The sequence below is a fragment of the Carassius gibelio genome, chromosome B16, assembly GCF_023724105.1.
Source record: "Carassius gibelio isolate Cgi1373 ecotype wild population from Czech Republic chromosome B16, carGib1.2-hapl.c, whole genome shotgun sequence".
In the NCBI taxonomy this organism is placed as follows: Eukaryota; Metazoa; Chordata; class Actinopteri; order Cypriniformes; family Cyprinidae; genus Carassius; species Carassius gibelio.
In genome coordinates, this window is record NC_068411.1 from 8,522,400 (window position 1) to 8,540,502 (window position 18,103).

General features: G+C 38.2%; 1 protein-coding gene across 17 annotated transcripts in view; it reads left to right on the top strand.

Annotated features, from left to right (window-relative positions):
• Positions 1-8,319, top strand: part of LOC127975342 (plectin) — a 114,913-nt gene extending 106,594 nt beyond the window's left edge. For 16 of the 17 annotated variants that reach the window (XM_052579335.1, XM_052579333.1, XM_052579342.1 and 13 more), the window contains 3 exons: positions 56-7,178; positions 7,315-7,410; positions 7,528-8,319. In XM_052579335.1, coding sequence (XP_052435295.1) covers positions 56-6,172 — 6,117 coding nt within the window. In that variant the 3' untranslated portion in view covers positions 6,173-7,178; positions 7,315-7,410; positions 7,528-8,319. Of the gene's footprint in view, positions 1-55; positions 7,179-7,314; positions 7,411-7,504 lie in introns of all 17 variants that reach the window. The other variant, XM_052579327.1, reaches the window with a different exon arrangement.
• The last annotated feature ends 9,784 nt before the right edge of the window (positions 8,320-18,103 follow it).

The window sequence follows — 18,103 nt, forward strand, 5'->3', positions numbered from 1 at the left end:
TTGAATGTATTTTTTAACATTGTTTTAACTTTGTTCATTGTTTGTTCTTTTACAGATGGCGAATGCTCAGCAAGAACAAATTAAACAGGAGAAAACAATTCTCCAGCAGACATTTATGTCAGAAAAGGAGATGCTCCTGAAGAAGGAAAAGCAAATTGAGGATGAAAAGAAGAAGTTGGAGAGCCAATTTGAAGAAGAGGTCAAAAAGTCAAAAGCACTTAAGGATGAGCAGGAACGTCAAAGAAAACAAATGGAGGATGATAAGATTAAACTGAAGGCCACTATGGATGCTGCTCTGATAAAACAAAAAGAGGCTGAACAGGAGATGCTCAACAAGCAGAAAGAGATGCAAGAACTTGAAAGGAAAAGGCTTGAACAAGAAAGGGTTCTTGCTGAGGAAAACCAGAAACTGCGTGAGAAACTTCAGCAGCTTGAAGTTGCTCAAAAAATCACCCAGGAGATTCACATCCAGACAGAATGCAAAAAAGTCCTCAATGGTCAAAGTATTTCTGATGAAGTTGACAGCACACATGGCTTCTCTCCATTATCATTTGATGGCATTCGTGAGAAGGTGCCTGCAAGTAGACTTTTTGAAACAGGACTTTTAAGCAAAATGGATTATGATAAGCTCCAGAGTGGTGACACCACAGTTGAAGAACTCAGTAAGACAGACAAACTTAAAACAGTTCTTCAGGGCAAGAACTGCATTGGTGGCCTGCTTGTGCATCCAAATCAAAAAATGCCCATCTATCAAGCTGTCAAGGAGAAAAAGATTGCTCCTGGGACAGGGCTAGTGCTGCTGGAAGCACAGGCTGCTTCTGGATACATAATAGACCCAATTAAAAACAAAACACTCTCTGTCAATGAGGCAGTTAAAGAGGGTCTAATTGGACCTGAACTTCATAACAAGATGCTGTCTGCAGAGAGAGCTGTCACTGGCTACAAAGATCCATACACAGAGGCAAAGATCTCCCTCTTTGAAGCTATGAAGAAGGGTCTCATTGGGGAGGATCATGCCATCAGGTTGCTTGAGGCTCAGATAGCAACAGGTGGCATTATTGATCCAGTCAATAGTCATCGTGTGCCTAATGAAATAGCTTATAAGCAGGGACAGTTTGATGCAGCCACTTATAAAATAATACAGAATCCAACAGATGATGTCAAGGGATTCTATGATCCAAACACCCAAGAAAATCTGTTGTACCGACAGCTAATAGAAAGGTGTGTCACTGATCCAGGAACAGGACTTCTACTTTTGCCCATTTCTGAGGAGGCTGCTCAAAATGCCAGGATATTCACAGATGAGGAAACAAGAGATGTGTTTGACAAGACAACAGTGTCTGTGCCATTCGGCCGTTTTAAAGGAAAGACTGTGACCATATGGGAGATTATAAACTCTGAGTACTTCACAGAAGACCAGAAAAAAGATCTTATCCGCCAGTACAAAACAGGGAAAATTACAGTTGAAAAGATAATCAAAATTGTTCTAACTGTGGCAGAGGAAAAAGAGAAAAAGAATGAGCTTGCCTTTGATGGCCTGAGAGCACCTGTACCTGCTTCAAAACTTCTTGAATCAAAAGTTATTGACAAAGATCTCTATAACAAGTTGCAGAAAGGACAAATTCTGGTAAAAGATGTGTCTGAGATGGAGCATGTGCGCAATGCTTTGAAAGGCTCTAACTGCATTGCTGGAGTAATTATAGACTCAACCAAACAAACAATGTCCCTTTATGATGCCCTGAAAAGAGACATGATGAGACATGGACCTGCTCTTAATCTCTTGGAAGCACAAGCTGCCACGGGATATATCATAGATCCTGTTAAAAACCAAAAACTTACAGTAGATGAGGCTGTCAAAGCAGGGGTTGTTGGTCCAGAACTTCATGAAAAACTACTGTCTGCAGAGAGAGCTGTCACTGGCTATAAAGATCCTTACACTGGAAAAACCATTTCTCTGTTTGAGGCTATGAAGAAAGACCTGATCATGAAGGAACAAGGAATTCGACTGCTTGATGCACAACTGGCAACAGGAGGCATTATTGATCCTGTTCAAAGTCACCGTATTCCACATGACATTGCCTGTGCAAAGGCCTGCTTTGATGATGCAACCCAGAAGTTTTTGAGTAGCCCAAGTGATGAAGTTAAGGGATACTTTGACCCAAACACTCAGGAATATCTCACATATCTACAGCTTTACAAACGATGTGTTACTGACAAAAAGACTGGCCTTCACCTTCTGCCTTTGTCTGAACAAGCTATCAATGCCAAAGAGGAGATGAAGTACACTGATGCCCAGACCAAAGACGCAATGAATCAGGCAACTGTTGAACTTCAGAGTGGACCATTCAAAGGGAGAAAAGTTACCTTATGGGAGCTCATTTACTCTGACTATATCACTGAAGAGCAAAGGCTTGACTTAATAAGGCAATACAGATCTGGGAAAATGACCATTGAGAAGATTATAAAGGTTTTAATTGAAATTGTTACTAAGAAAGATGCAAAGAAACAAGAAGAGGGATGCTTTAAGGGACTCAGGGCACCAGTTACAGCCAAGTCATTATTTGACTCTAAAATCATTGATAAGTCTACCTATGATTTGCTGGAACAAGGTAAAAACACTCCAAAAGAGGTCAGCAAAAATGCTTCAGTCAATAAGTATCTCCAAGGCTCTGAAAGCATTGCTGGACTTTACCTTGAGCCTACAAAAGAGAAAGTTAGCATCTACCAAGCAATGAAAATGAAATTCCTCAGACAGAACACAGGTATTGCCTTGCTTGAAGCTCAAGCTGCCACAGGATTTATTGTGGATCCATCAAGAAATGAATGTCTCACTGTGGATGATGCTGTTAAAGCAGGACTTGTTGGCCCAGAGCTTCATGAGAAACTTCTTTCTGCTGAAAAAGCTGTCACTGGATATAAAGACCCATTCACAGGCAATAAGATCTCCCTATATCAAGCCATGGACAAGGACCTCATCCCCAAAGAACATGCTATGCCTCTCTTGGAGGCACAACTGGCATCTGGTGGAATTATTGATCCAGTAAACAGCCATCGTATTCCTGTTGAGACTGCAATCCAGCGTAGATATGTTACCAAACAGCTGGCCAGCAGCATTGCTGAAAGCAAGTACTTCTCTGACCCTGCATCTGATGAGAACGTATCATACAAACAGTTGAAAGACAAGTGCATGGCAGATCCTGAAACAGGCTTACATCTACTAAAGCTGTCCAAACCACAGGCCCCAACGGTTGTGGAGAAAACATACCTTTACAGTGAAGAACAAACCCAGAGTGATCTATCCAATACCCAGATTGACCTACCCATTGAGAGTCAGGGCTCTATGTCTCTCTGGGATGTTATGAATTCAAATCTACTACCTGAAGATCAGAGGGCTCGGCTTCTAGAAGAATATCGTTCTGGCAACATAACAAAGGAACGAATGATTATCATTATAATTGAGATTCTGGAGCAGAGAGAAATCATTACAGGGAGGAGCACCCAGACCAGCAGCACAAGCAGACGTCAAATAACTATTGAAGATCTCTACAATGCCCGTATCATCGACCTTGAGACTTACAACCTGCTGAAGAAAGAGAATAAGACCATGCGTGATGTCATGGAGATGCAAAGAGTCAAGCAATATTTGTATGGAACTGGCTGTGTTGCTGGTGTGGTGACTGATTCAAATTCCAAGATGAGCATTTATCAAGCAATGAAGAGAGAGCTGATGAAGCAAGACATTGCAATGGCCCTCTTGGAAGCTCAAGCAGCCACTGGATTCATTATTGATCCTGTCAGGAATGAAATGCTCACCGTAGATGAAGCAGTGCGTAAAGGCGTGGTGGGCCCAGAACTTCATGATAAGCTCCTGTCTGCAGAGAGAGCAGTCACTGGCTATAAGGATCCATATAGTGGAAAGGTAATCTCCCTCTTTCAAGCAATGAAAAAGGATCTTATCCCAGAGGACTATGCCCTAAGGCTTCTTGAAGCTCAAACAGCAACAGGCGGTATCATTGATCCAGAATATAACTTCCATTTGCCAACAGAGATTGCCACACAACGTGGATATATTAATAAAGAGACAAATGAAAAGATCTCCGATGAGTTTAAGGGATTCGTAGACCCACTGAATGATGAAAAAGTTTCATATTCTCAGCTCCTGAAAAGATGCAAGATAGACAAAGATGGGCAATATCTGTTGTCTCTAGGAGCCAAAAGATTGCTCTTCAAAGGACTCAGAAAAGAAATAACAATAGAAGAGTTATTCCGCTCAAAAATCATTGATGAACAAACAGTCAGCAAGCTTAATGAAGGACTCCTAACAGTGGAGGAGGTGAGCAATAGCTTGCGAGAATATCTTGAGGGCTCAAGCTGTATTGCCGGCGTGTTTGTGGAGTCTACTAAAGACAGACTATCTATCTACCAAGCCATGAAAAAGAATATGATCAGACCAGGCACTGCTTTTGAGTTGCTGGAAGCTCAAGCAGCTACAGGTTATATCATTGACCCTATCAAGAACCTAAAGTTAACTGTAAATGAAGCAGTCAAGATGGGAATTGTCGGTCCAGAGTTCAAAGATAAACTCCTGTCTGCTGAGAGGGCTGTGACTGGCTATAGAGATCCTTATACAGGCAAAATGATCTCCCTGTTCCAGGCTATGAAAAAGGGCCTGATTTTGAGAGACCATGGAATTCGTCTTCTCGAAGCCCAGATTGCTACTGGAGGAATCATTGACCCAGAGCAGAGTCATCGATTGCCAGTTGAAGTTGCCTACAACCGAGGCTTTTTCGATGAGGAGATGAATGAGATCCTCAGTGACCCATCGGATGACACCAAGGGCTTCTTTGACCCAAACACAGAGGAGAATCTCACCTACTTGCAACTGATGGACAGGTGTATTGTCGACCCAGACACAGGTCTTGTGCTCTTGCTTCTTAAAGAAAAGAAACGCGAAAGAAAGACGTCTTCCAAATCCTCTGTTCGCAAACGCAGAGTCGTCATTGTTGATCCTGATTCTGGCAAAGAGATGTCTGTGTATGAAGCCTACCGCAATGGACTAATTGACCATCAGACTTACCTTGAGCTTTCAGAGCAAGAGTGTGAGTGGGAAGAAATCACAATGACATCATCAGAAGGAGTTGAAAAGTCTATACTCATCGACCGAAGATCAGGCCGACAGTATGACATTGATGATGCTATTGCAAGAGGTCTTATCGACCAGAGTGCAATTGAGCAGTACCGTGCTGGCACCCTCTCTATCACAGAATTTGCTGATATGTTATCTGGAAACATGAGTGGCTTCCGTTCCCGCTCCTCTTCCTTTGGTTCCACCTCTTCTTATCCAATGAGCCCCATACCTTCCATCAAAACTCCTGCAACTGTATGGAATGATCCAACTGATGAGACCGGTCCTGTGGCTGGAATTCTTGATACAGATAGCCTAGAAAAAGTTTCAGTCACTGAAGCCATACGTAGGAACTTAGTGGATTCAATATCTGGCCAGAGACTGTTGGAGGCACAGGCTTGCACTGGTGGCATAATAGACCCATCTACTGGAGAGAAATTCTCAGTTACTGAAGCCACAGAGAAGGGTCTTATAGAAAAGAAAATGGTTGACAGACTCAACTTGGCCCAGAAAGCTTTCCATGGGTTTGAGGATCCTCGCACTAAAGTCAGAATGTCTGCTGCTCAGGCTCTTAAGAAAGGCTGGCTTTACTATGAGGCAGGGCAACGTTTCCTGGAAGTGCAGTATCTCACTGGTGGCCTTATTGAGCCAGAGGCTGAGGGACGAATCTCCCTAGAAGAGGCAATCAGGAAAGGTGTAATTGATGGCCGTACAGCACAAAAGCTCAGAGATGTGAGTGCTTACACAAAATACCTTACTTGCCCGAAAACCAAACTGAAGATCTCCTACAAAGATGCCATGGACAGAAGCATGGTTGAGGAGGGATCTGGCCTTAGGCTTCTGGAAGCTTCATCAGTATCCAGTAAAGGTCTTTACAGTCCCTACAATGTCAGCGGTGCTGCATCAGCTTCTGGTTCTCGTTCTGGATCCAGAACAGGCTCTAGGTCAGGTTCAAGAAGAGGGAGTGTTGATGCTACTGGCTCTGGATTTAGCATGAACTTCTCCTCATCCTCATATACTTCTTCTAGTTACAGTCGCAGATTTTAAAGACGGACCTCACAACAAACCTGCCACTTGGTCCTGCAGCTTTCATTATTAATGCTGACTCTATACACTACAGTTGCATAAGACACAGAAATTAATTCAAGAAAAAAAAATCAACTTATTCTGCTTTGCATGTGTTTGCTATAGGAAAATGCATTCCAAAAACTACCATTATCTTTTTGTCTGGCAATGGTTAAGTTCCCATTTTATTTATTTTGGATGCATAAGAAGTATTGCCTGGTTAGCTTTAATCATAGTAGTCCAATTTAGCTTTATTTCAGTTCATACAGATAATGCATATTTTGAAAGTGATATTTTTCTTTTTTCTTTTCTTATTTTATACTAAGTACAGCATCTAAAAAGGAAAAGTTCAAATACGGCATTTTTTATTTTATTTTATTTTATTTTTTATCAAACTCTGATCAGACTGTAATATTACTTTAATATTACTTACATTTACATTTCTACATGTTACTTTAGGAAATAATTTTTATACTTGGGTTTATTTAAGCATAATGTACCAGAAGAAATATACCAAGTTTTACAAAAAGAAAAGTAATTAGATTCACTTTTTTTTTTTACAATTATTTTTTTACATATTTGTATACATTTGATTGATGGATATATTAGAGGATGCTAGCCATCATATCAAATATAGGTTGCCGCTGGTTTCACAGAATGTAAAAAAAAAAAAAAAACACTACACCTATACATAAACATATATAAACACTAAAGGAGGAGCAAGGACTGTACAACAATCCAATTTAATGTCCCCTAAAACTGGATGATATTTTTGTTTTGAAAGTCCATTTTTCATTTACTGGATCCAGTCCAGTCCGTCTCCAAAGTCCTTTTCAAAACTGTCTACCCTATAAAGGAGTCCTCAAGGCCCAGATTTACTGTCAGTCCTCCACTGATGTGATATCCAGTGAAGATTTCAAATGGCTCTGGTGTCAGATCCATTCCTCACTCATAACATCTGGGCAGATCTGGATGAAATGTAGTACTTGTAAGTTAAACTAAATTTACATTTTTTGCCGCAGTTTCCTAATGAGCACAATTGACAGCTTCTTATGTAGCATTAAGCCATATAAAAATTCTTGTGTCATTTAAAGTGTCTGTTTTGTCACACTTTTCTCTCACAGAGATCATTGGTTACTAGATATGGAGATGCCTCCCATTTGGTCTTTGATCTGGAGATGAATGATGCTCATCAGCAGCCCACATTCTTAGACATTCTGGTATTTATTAAATATTCACTATCTCTATGATTTTGCTTTTTATGTACCTATGATATTTTTGTTGCCCTTCATTTACTGTTTTGTTGCTTCACAGATTTATTTTTTTGTTATTTTTAGAGCCTCACTGAGGGTTTCCTCCTTCCATTGCTTCTGCCATTTGCATGAAGACACTAGAGGCTAGGGCTACCTTGAAGTTTGCCTTGGATATCATTTCAAGAACTGACACTTTAGTGGACTGCTCCTGTTTTCATCAGCTGGGAGCTGGACTTTGGAGTTTACACAAAATGATTCAAAATGACAAAAGAATTGGATCCATTAAATTGATATTAAAGTGGACTTATATGTAGAATCTCAGAGTTCTATTGCCTACATTGTTTCTAGCCCCAACATGAGTTTTTAAATAAAGCACTCAATGCATTAGATACAGTATCCAAACCATTGTATTTAATTACACATTTCCATAATACAAATAAATACTGATTACATCTTTTAATGAATGTATTTAGGCTAATTTAGTGTACGGCAATTACATTTTTGTTCTTTTTTTTTTTTTTTTTTTTACATTTCCTGTAACAAAAAACAAACAAACATGTTTTGGTCATCTGTTGCATCCCATGTATTTCTTTGCTTCTTTTTATATTAATTGGACTTGACTTGACTTGACTTTTTTTTTTTTGATGTTGTTTATGTAAAATATTTGATGCATGTTTTACTAAATTGCTATAAAGTGTTCTAAGAAGATGAAGAATAGATTTTTGAATTGAAACCAATATATGGAAGATTATATGACTAAAAGATGTATGAAATACTAACTGGTGGATGAACTTTTTCCTTGTGAGATAGTGGTAATACAGAATGGGTTAATGACACTATACTCAAGTGTAAATAAATATTATTTTGGAAAGATCACTTCCAGACTTTGTAGAGTTGGTGTTTTATCTTTTATCTTTTGTTTAACCTAAATGATCATCCATGTCACTATGAAATCCCAATATATAAACAGTACAGTACACATTTCTAGCAATCATATATCAGAATACTTTTACAAAGTAAGCAGTTAAAGAACAAAGATGAGTAATCACCTGCTTAAACACACAGACAGGAAGTATGGTGCTGATTAGAGAAGCAGTCAGTATTCAGTGGATGCTGTCCTCTGGTGGTAGGGAAGTTCAATGGCAGGCTCAGATTGACATTATGTTAAATCTTTAGGATGAAAGACAGAACCCAGAAGGCGACACATTTATGGATGGCCTGCCTTTGTGCCATTACACTGCCGACAGCCTCTCTGCTCCTCCTGCATTAACTGTGCCCATGCTGCATGATAGTGGCTCTATGGTATGTCTTCAGATCAGCAGAGAGGTCAAGCTGAAAATATTCCATTTGCAAATAATAGTGAATTGTGAATGAATCAATAAGTATGTGCTTGTTGTGGTTTAATAAGAGTGTTTTCAGTTGGTGTCCCTTTGTTTCAGGAAGCAGCTGCTCAGAAAGGAAGACGGTATGGGTAAACTACACATATAATTTCCATTTCCTATTTTATATTTTCATTTAAAATGAAAAAGAAGGATCTAAAAATCTACTCAGATTTTTAAAGGGAGCAAGTGTAATGACACAAGAACAGGAGTAATATGCTCACTCTTTTTTCCTGTCAGCTATCTGGCTGCTGCTATGTCCCATTCTTAACCATCTGAAGCCCAGATAGTGTGCTTTGAGGAATGCCGACACACAGAGAGTTACAATAGTCCAGCCTGGAAGAGGATAACAATTTCAATATCTTTTAGAGAGAGAAAACATTTTACTTGGTCTGAGGTGGAAGAAGTTACTATTTACAACCGTGTTAAAGCGCTTGTTAAATTGTAGTAATGAATCGAAATGGACCCTTATATTTTTTGAATGGTGTTGTAAGTTATTACTAAAGGAACCTAGCCTTACTTGTAAGAGTACTAATGAGTGCAGAGGAAGCACCTCAGTTTTGTCAGTGTTTAGTTGCAATAAATTATTAGCCATCCAAGTTCTCACTTTGTTAAAACACGTGAAAAGATGTTTTAAAAGAGTCATTTTCAAGTTTGATTGGAAGGTAAAGTTGGAGGTAATCAGCAATGATAGTTAATATTATATTTCTGGAGAATGAAGTCTAGGGGAAACATGCAGAGCAATAACAATAAAGTGCCAAAACTAGAACCCTGTGGAACACCATGAGGGATGGGCACAGAAGTCAAGACCAGACAAAACCAGTTAAGACCACCATTCCATCTCAGACTGCTTTTCTTCTTCTTCTTCTTCTTCTTCTTCTTCTTCTTCTTCTTGTTCCATCACAACTTTCCATATCTGTTCTGGTCCACTAGCAGAAAGACAACATTATACTGATTAATTTGTGCCCTGTGTGAATTTTCTTAAATTATTAAGGCAAGGACACTGATTTGAATATAGTCACTCCACTCTCTGCCATGTGTAACATTATACTACATTCACATACAGCACAGCCTTGCATACAATAATGTTTAATTATCGATTCTATTCTATTCTATTCTATTCTATTCTATTCTATTACGACTGTAACAAGGAGTGAGAGACGTTTGGATCCATATGCAGTAGTTTATTATAGAGAATGGTCAGACAGGCAGTAATCAGAGCACAGCTTGAAGTATGTCTGGGGATATCCAAAATCAGAACCAGTAACAAGAGGTCGGGGCAGGCAGCAGAGAATCAAAATCCAACAATTAGAATAAACAATCCAAGATCATACACGGTAGGAACAAATACTGGGAAAATGCTCAGGAATGCCAGACAGAAACAAAACAAGACTTCGCAATCATTGAGAGTCCAAACACAGAATTAATAGGGGGGTGGTAATGGGGAACACTTGGTGGTCATTAGCCCTAAGCATGGGATTCTGGGAAATGGAGTTGGAAATGGGAATGGATATATATATTTGATAATAATTTTTGAGCTGCTTCTTTGTCCCCACTCTTCCCACTGTATATGTGAGGTGTGAATGTGTTCTTGTACTGTTGCTAGGATGGATTCAGAGGAGTGGAGTCAGTGGCAGAGTGAGTTCAGAGGTCAGATCAGGGCTCTGCGACACTGGCTGAAGACCATGGAGAAGAGACTCCCTCCACCGGATCCTGCTGTGAGTCTCTCATACACTCCAGCCCAACATCTGAGGACACTTCTCAAACAGATATCAGATGTATCCATTTATTTAAAAACATTTATTTGGTCTTATTTGAGAATGTCCCCAATAAACATCACACGCTTGAGTCACACGATCAAAGTCACCCATTTACTAACATTTGATTAGTAACCAATAAATAACAACTAATCTAAAATAGTTCTTATTCACATTTCTTTTCATCTATCATTTGACTCACAGTGCAAAACAGTGGAAATCAGGATTAGGCATAAATTAGTGTCTTCAGATTCATTAATTAATGTGAAAATTAGCTGAGAATTGAAAAAATAGTTGTAATGTGGCTTGTCTAATCATGTCTAATGGTTAAGGAATAATGCATAGAATACACAGAAAATAATCCTGTGTATCACCTTACAAATGGTTGTCCGAAGCAACAATGCTACGAAATGCCCCATATTTTGTGAGAAGGTTACTGAGAAACCAGTACTGAATTTTCTTCAGCAAACTTGATGCGGGGCAGGGATTTCTGTTTTAGACCATTGGATCCCTCTTCACACAAAACATACATTTCGTGGCCATCATTTTATTATCTTTTATTCTGTTACTTGTTATGCAACAGCTTTTTATTTGAATATTGAATTCGCTCATATTTCTTTTGTGCCACTACTGAGACAGTCTTTGACCGTCTCCACCCAGACTTTCCATCCTTTTGTCTGATGATGAAGTACAACATCTCACTTCTCATGACATCATACTGTAAGGAGATTAACATTAAGGTTTGGAGAAAAGTGGAGAGACATCTATATGTGTGTGTGTGTGTGTGTGTGTGTGTGTGAAATATTCTTATAATATGACCACCTGGATAAAAATACATTTAAAAAAAGCACATGAGTCCTATCCTGGATACATCTGGAATCGGGGTGCAGGTTTGTGTTGGACCCGACGCACACACGAGAGAACACTCTGAAAGCACATTAGACACTGATGAGACACTGATGGACCGGAGAAAACACATCGTCTTACAGTCTTCTTATCTGTCCACAATGGAAATGTTGTAACACTCCTCTCTTCAGTGTCTTGCTCACGTCAACAGTAATTGAGCCATCCACTGCCTGGATCTATTGCCTACATTGTTTCTAGCCCCAACATGAGTTTTTAAATTAAGCACTCAATGCATTAGATACAGTATGCAAACCATAGTATTGCATTACACATTTCCATAATACCATAATCCACTCTTCATGGACTAGTTTTGTACTTACAGCCTAGAGAAGAAAATATGGAAGCTTATTTCCACCAAGTAAAAGAAGTATTTGCCACTTTTAATCTAAAAATTGTGATAAAGGAATGAAATTCAGAATTATGAGATATCAAAATGCTTATAAAAGTGGGAATTGCAAGAAATAATCTTGCAATAAAACATAGCTGTTTCTGCCAAAGAATAAAAAATATAATTGCAAATGCAATCTCATAATTCTGTCTATTTTAGGTTTAAAAAAGAAAAGTTAAATCTCTAAATTCTGAATTCCTGAAACTCTGAATTTTGTGCTAAAATGTCAACTTTTTTTTATTCCTTGGTGAAAACACATGGAAGCCCATTTTCTTCACTTAATAATAATAATAATAAAAGTATGTTATAATGTTATATTATAACTTTATTAATGTTATACATTAATGTATATTAATGTATTAATGTTATAAAGTCAGAATAACAATAAAAAATTTTCCTCAGAATTGGAATTTAATAATTGGCATTTGCAAATATTTATCACACAATTCTAAGAAAACTAAATCTGAATTGAGATATGAACTCGCAATTGTAGCCCATTTTCGTCACTGAAAAAAAGGTAATTGCTGACTTTCTCAGAATTCTAAAAAGTTGCAATTGCATATTAATAAAGTCAGAACTACAAGATATAATTTCTAAGAAACAAGTTTGTCTTTTTTTCCACAGAATTGCACTTAACTGGCAATTGCAAATATTTGTCTCACAATAATAAAAAATATATAATAAAAAGAAAATTTTGAATTGAGATATAAACTTGCAATTGTAAGAAGAAAAGTCAAAATTGCGAGAAAAAATGCCAAAACTGTAAGATAAGGAGTCACAATTAGTTGTTGCGCTGATGTTGGAGAGGTGGTGGCTTGTTGGTCCCAGTCAAAAGAGTCTCTGTGACCTGGTCTAGTTCCTAAACATGGCTCAGGTTCCTCGTCCAGTGTCAGTCTATGGGACTGTTGCATGTATATTGTTGGGATTCCACCTGTTGATTTGTTTTAAAGGTGAAAATCCTTACTATGAGCTTTTGTCGCTTGTAGCAAACTATATCAAATATAATTACAAAAACTTGCTTTCAGCTGAATGTAAACTTTAATTTCAGTTTTGGTGTTTTGTGCTTCACTAAAGTGCAGTTCACTGCTTGGTGTCGTCATTTCTGACTGGAGTCAGTGGGTCTGATTCTTGCCCAGGGCCTCATCCATTGCTTCCTGAAACGGTGAACTCTTTGTGTGTCTGTGTGTCTTTATCTGAGCCTGTGGCAAACTCTGCATCTCAAATGAGCCTTGCACACATAACCTGCAAACAGAGCGGTGATGGAGAAGGTGAAGGGTTACGGCACAGCGTGGTCTCTTTTTCCCCGTCCGGACCCTTATAATGACAGCCACAAACATCAGCTCGCTCCTCCTGTTCAGCGCTCTTTAGACAAACACAATTCTCACTTCCTTCCTTCTACTTGCAAACAGAGTTTTAAAAATGTATTTACTATTTCTGTAAATAGCCTGTTTATTGTTGCAACCTGACTACGTGAACTTACTTTGCACAGCACACATAACATTAAATATCACACACTGTTAAATTATAGTTTGGTCACAGATAAGTTTGAGGACAATTTCTAACTATTAATTTCTATTAACTTTTGCCTCAGTAAACTCCAAATTTGCTTCTTATTAAAACTGTAGTTAGTGATGTAGTTGTTAAGTTTAAATGTGGGATTTAAGGATTAAGGCATCTAAAATATAGTCATACACAATAAAGCATTAATATGTGCTTTATAAGTACTAATGAACAGCCAATATGCTAAGAATATGCATTCCATTAAACAAATAGTTAATAGTGGCAACTGGTCCATAAAATAATCTATTACTGCAAATTGGTAACACTTTACAGTAAGGTCCCATTATCAATTATAGTTAATGTATTAACTAACATTAACTAACAATGAACAATGCATTAATTGTTTATTAATTTTTGTTACAACTATTCAATGTTATATCATTTTAGTTTGCTTAGTTCCAATAAATTATGTTTTAGTAACAAGGTTCGGGAGGAGCGCGTTAGAGGAGCCTAATCAACACCGGTGGACCACAATCAAGCAATCAATACCGTGGTATAAATACAGCTGACTTACCTCTGTCCATTGATGGTTTATCAGCATTTTGGTCTGCTCAAATAGCACCATGTCCCAAAATAGAGATTCCTCGTCCAAAGACCCATCTAGTTCTTCTCCGCTCATGCTAGCGCTTGGCCGAACTGGCCACCTAACACAGTCCCGCCTCTTGCTCATTCCAGCTTTGGGCCCGCGGTTCAAGCAAATGCCTTTATTTCATTTCTCAACAGCGCCAAGGGTCTCCAAGTCGGTTCTATCAAAGGCTCCCTGAGCGGAGTGCAGTTTTTTCATAAACTGATGTTTGGTGCTCCCTCACCCGAAATAAACAATTCGCGAACCTCCCTCTTGATCAAAGGGATCCAGCGATCCCAGCCCACCCATCCCGACACTAGACAACCCATAACACTAGATATCCTCACACAATGTATCTACACCCTCCGCACAAATTACCAACCCCTCAGCATAGCTCATACACTCGACGCCATGTTTATCCTAGCTTTTATTGGTTTTCTTAGGTGCTCGGAGCTCACGATCTCTTCAAATTTCAGTCTAAAAATCAACCCTAACATATCAGACCTAACCGTACTCGACGACAAAACAATCGCTTTTTTAATCAAACAAAGCAAGACAGACCAAGCTAAGAAAGGTCATTTCATTTACATTTTCAATCTCCCCTCTCCAATCCATCCTTACCACCCATCCTAGCATACCTACTCTCCAGGAATTCTCAGGCAAGCCTGCATGAACCACTATTCATTGACGACTCTAAAAAACCAGTCACTCGATTCTGGTTCCTAAAACACCTCAGATGCGTCCTATCATGTGTCTCGGCAAACATTTCTCCAACCATTCTTTTCGTATCGGGACAGCAACTTCAGCAGCCCAAAAAGGCCTTTCCAAGCAGCAGATCCAAACTCTTGGAAGATGGTCTTCAGAAGCGTACCAAAGCTATATCAGAACTAACCAGTTCCACATAAAGAAATCCCATCAAACCCTCATCGGCCACCAAAATATATTGTGACGAGTCAGCTGCCTCCTCCCTGATTGTCACCGGCACCCCGTCCTAAATCGCCGCCCTTCACCAGGCTCCCGACTGGAGTGGGTGTGTGAGAGGAGGGGCGCTGGACAAGTCAGGGCTGGCGGCGTGTGATGGGGCACACCTGAAGGAAAAAGCCCAACACTCTCCGAGGCCTGACGCCATGCCCACTGTGTCTGTCTTGTGCTCCTCCCGTGACAATATATATAAAAATTAAATTATAAGAATTTTCCTAGCCTCCCGGCTAGACAACCTTACCATTTTCGTCTTTCGGCCAGCGAGGCTTACCCGTTCGATGCCGGGAGCTAAGCTCCATCAGACGTCGGTGAGAGCCTCCTGACTAGACAACCTTACCTTTTCCACCCTTCGGCCAGCGATGCTTACCCGTTCAATACGTATGCTCCCTTCAGACACCAGCGAGAGCATCCTGGCCAAACAACCATTACCTTTCCATGTTTTTTCGGTCGCCAAACCATTCTACCCAATATGAACGTACCAAGCTCCCCAGGGAGGCTGCAAAAGCCTCATTTCCCAGTCTACGGTCGTCAAAGCTTACCATTTAAATTCTACGGCCTGCGAGGCTTACCCAGCTGATACAGTGAGCAGGAATTAATAAACTATGTCTTGATGAGGAGAAGATATTTATTTCAAAATTATTAATAATTGTCATGCTACCAAACTTTTGTCAGGTACTTTAATAATAATAACAACAATTATATTAATTGTTTATTAAAATATATCAATTGGTATCATGAAAAAAAAAAGGTTGAAAGTTGCTTATTTTTTACTGGACAGCAGTAATATTAAGATATAAGACATATATTTTAATCTGCCAAAATATAGATATTTTTAATAATAAGTAATTTGGCGTGGGCAGTTTTTCCTACTTTTTTTTTTTTTTGTCTCTAGCTGATCACATGCCTGATTCATAATAGTGCACATCATCAGTGTGAAATACCAGTCTATGCATTATATATCTCATAAAGTTAATCTAAAAATGAAAAATTCTGTCATCATTTGGCCATCATTTCAAAATATCTGACATGAGGGTAAGTAAATGATGACAAAATGTCAGGCTTTAAGGTAAAAGTCTTTCTATAATGCACACTAGAAATGTTTGGTGTGGACATAAGTAGTGTATTGTCCAGCAGGTAGATTGTGGTCTTGTTAGTAATCACAGGAGTACTGCCTGCACACGGTGATCGACTCAGGTGTGGAGGTTGAGCCACAACACAGTCCTGTCACATTAATTACCACATTCACATCTGTTCATCAGATCAGCTTCAGATGCGTCCCACAAACAGCTTAAAGTACAATGAAAAAAAGGTATATCCTTAAAAATTTGCTTTAACATCTAAACTAATTCTATTTAATTTAAATAAAAATGTTTTTTAACATTGCTAAATCAACCTAAATATATTGGTTTACACCAACAAAAATAAATTTAAGGGTAAGACCAGGTACAGCTCTTACACATCAAAATTGCAGGTTACCACTTTTACAGTGTATGAAATATGTTTTAGCATCTGTATAGCCTAGTTTAAGAAAAAAAATAAAAATAGGCAATGCTATTAACTCAACTAGTAATGTTGTACTGCTAACATTTTGGGTTAGAATGCAAAATAAAATATATATGTTTTTTTTTTTTTTTTGACAACTGATATAAATTAAGCTGTTCAAAAAGTGATTCAGTAGATGATCGTGTTTTTATTTCCTGTGCAGCTTCTTACAAAGCAAAATGACAGTTTTCATTACAAACAGGGTGTCTTCTGAGTTTGAGCAGTCTTTATTTGTTTGAACATTTATCTGTTGTAGTTGAAAACAGACACCCTAACTGAGAAAATTCTCATTGTTTTGTATGAGATAAATACATTTCTCATTATTTTATCATATATATTTAAAAACACCTTCTTTACTAGTTAATAATAGCTTTTAAAGTAACTCTCTCAAAAGTGTTCTGTCAGCCTGTTTTGTGTCATTTCCATTATAGAATGGAAAGCAGAATGAGCGGTCAGCGGCCTGTGATCACATTTGACCACATCTGCAACCCATTTGGCATTACGCTGATTCATCTGCTGCTCTGTGATCATATGAGCCACATGTGCAGCACACAATAGATCCTAGCTGAAATATTACTCATATCACAGCTTTCATAAAGCCCTTTATGCACAATATATACATATATGCATGTGAACTGCAGGATATTTTTTAAGGCACATGGATTTTGTGGAATTCATAAGTAGATATACGTTTGATTTGATTGTTCATGAAGTTAAATTTATAAGATCAGAATACTGGCATTGCCATAGGAGTTAAAAACCTGAAGTGCACTGCCTTGAATGCTATCATATGATTCACACACTGGGTAAATGATATGGGTGGAAAATTTGATTTCCCCGTGAGTAACCAGACCTGGATCAGGTGTCTGTGTCAGATTGGGTTTATAAAGGCTGTACAGTACTGCCATATGTGCACACAACCACACTCACTTTTTTTTTAATTACTACATTGATATTATCACACAAATGGGCAACATCTATAGATAAAAATGGTAAATGATAATTAAGCTAGACTCAATAAATAATAAGAGACTACCGTATATACTACTGTTTAAAATCTTGCAGATGATAAGTCTGTTGTGCTCACCAAGGCTGCATTTATTTGATCAAAAACACAGTAATATTGTGAAATATTATTACAATTTCAAATAGCTGTTTTATATGTAAATATATGATAACTGTCATTTATTTCTGAGATCAAAGCTGAATTTTCAGCATCATTACTTATCTTCAGTGTCACATGATTTTCAGAAACCATTCCTATATGATAATGATAGATTTTTTTGACGAATAGAAAGTAGAAATGCATTTGAAGCATTTGTTTGAAATAGAAATCTTTTGCACATTATGAATGTAAATATTGTGATGATGCATTATATGCTTAAATCAATTTAAAACAATAAACAAAAAAATTATAATTGACATTTTATCTCACCATTTTTTCTTCTTTTTCGATCAATAAGTAAATATATATTTCCCAATTGTTTCTTCTCAGAATTGTGAGTTTATATCTTGCAATTGCAATTTTGACTTTTCTTTAAATCTGTATTTATTTATATGATTTTCTACCCAAATCTGTAGT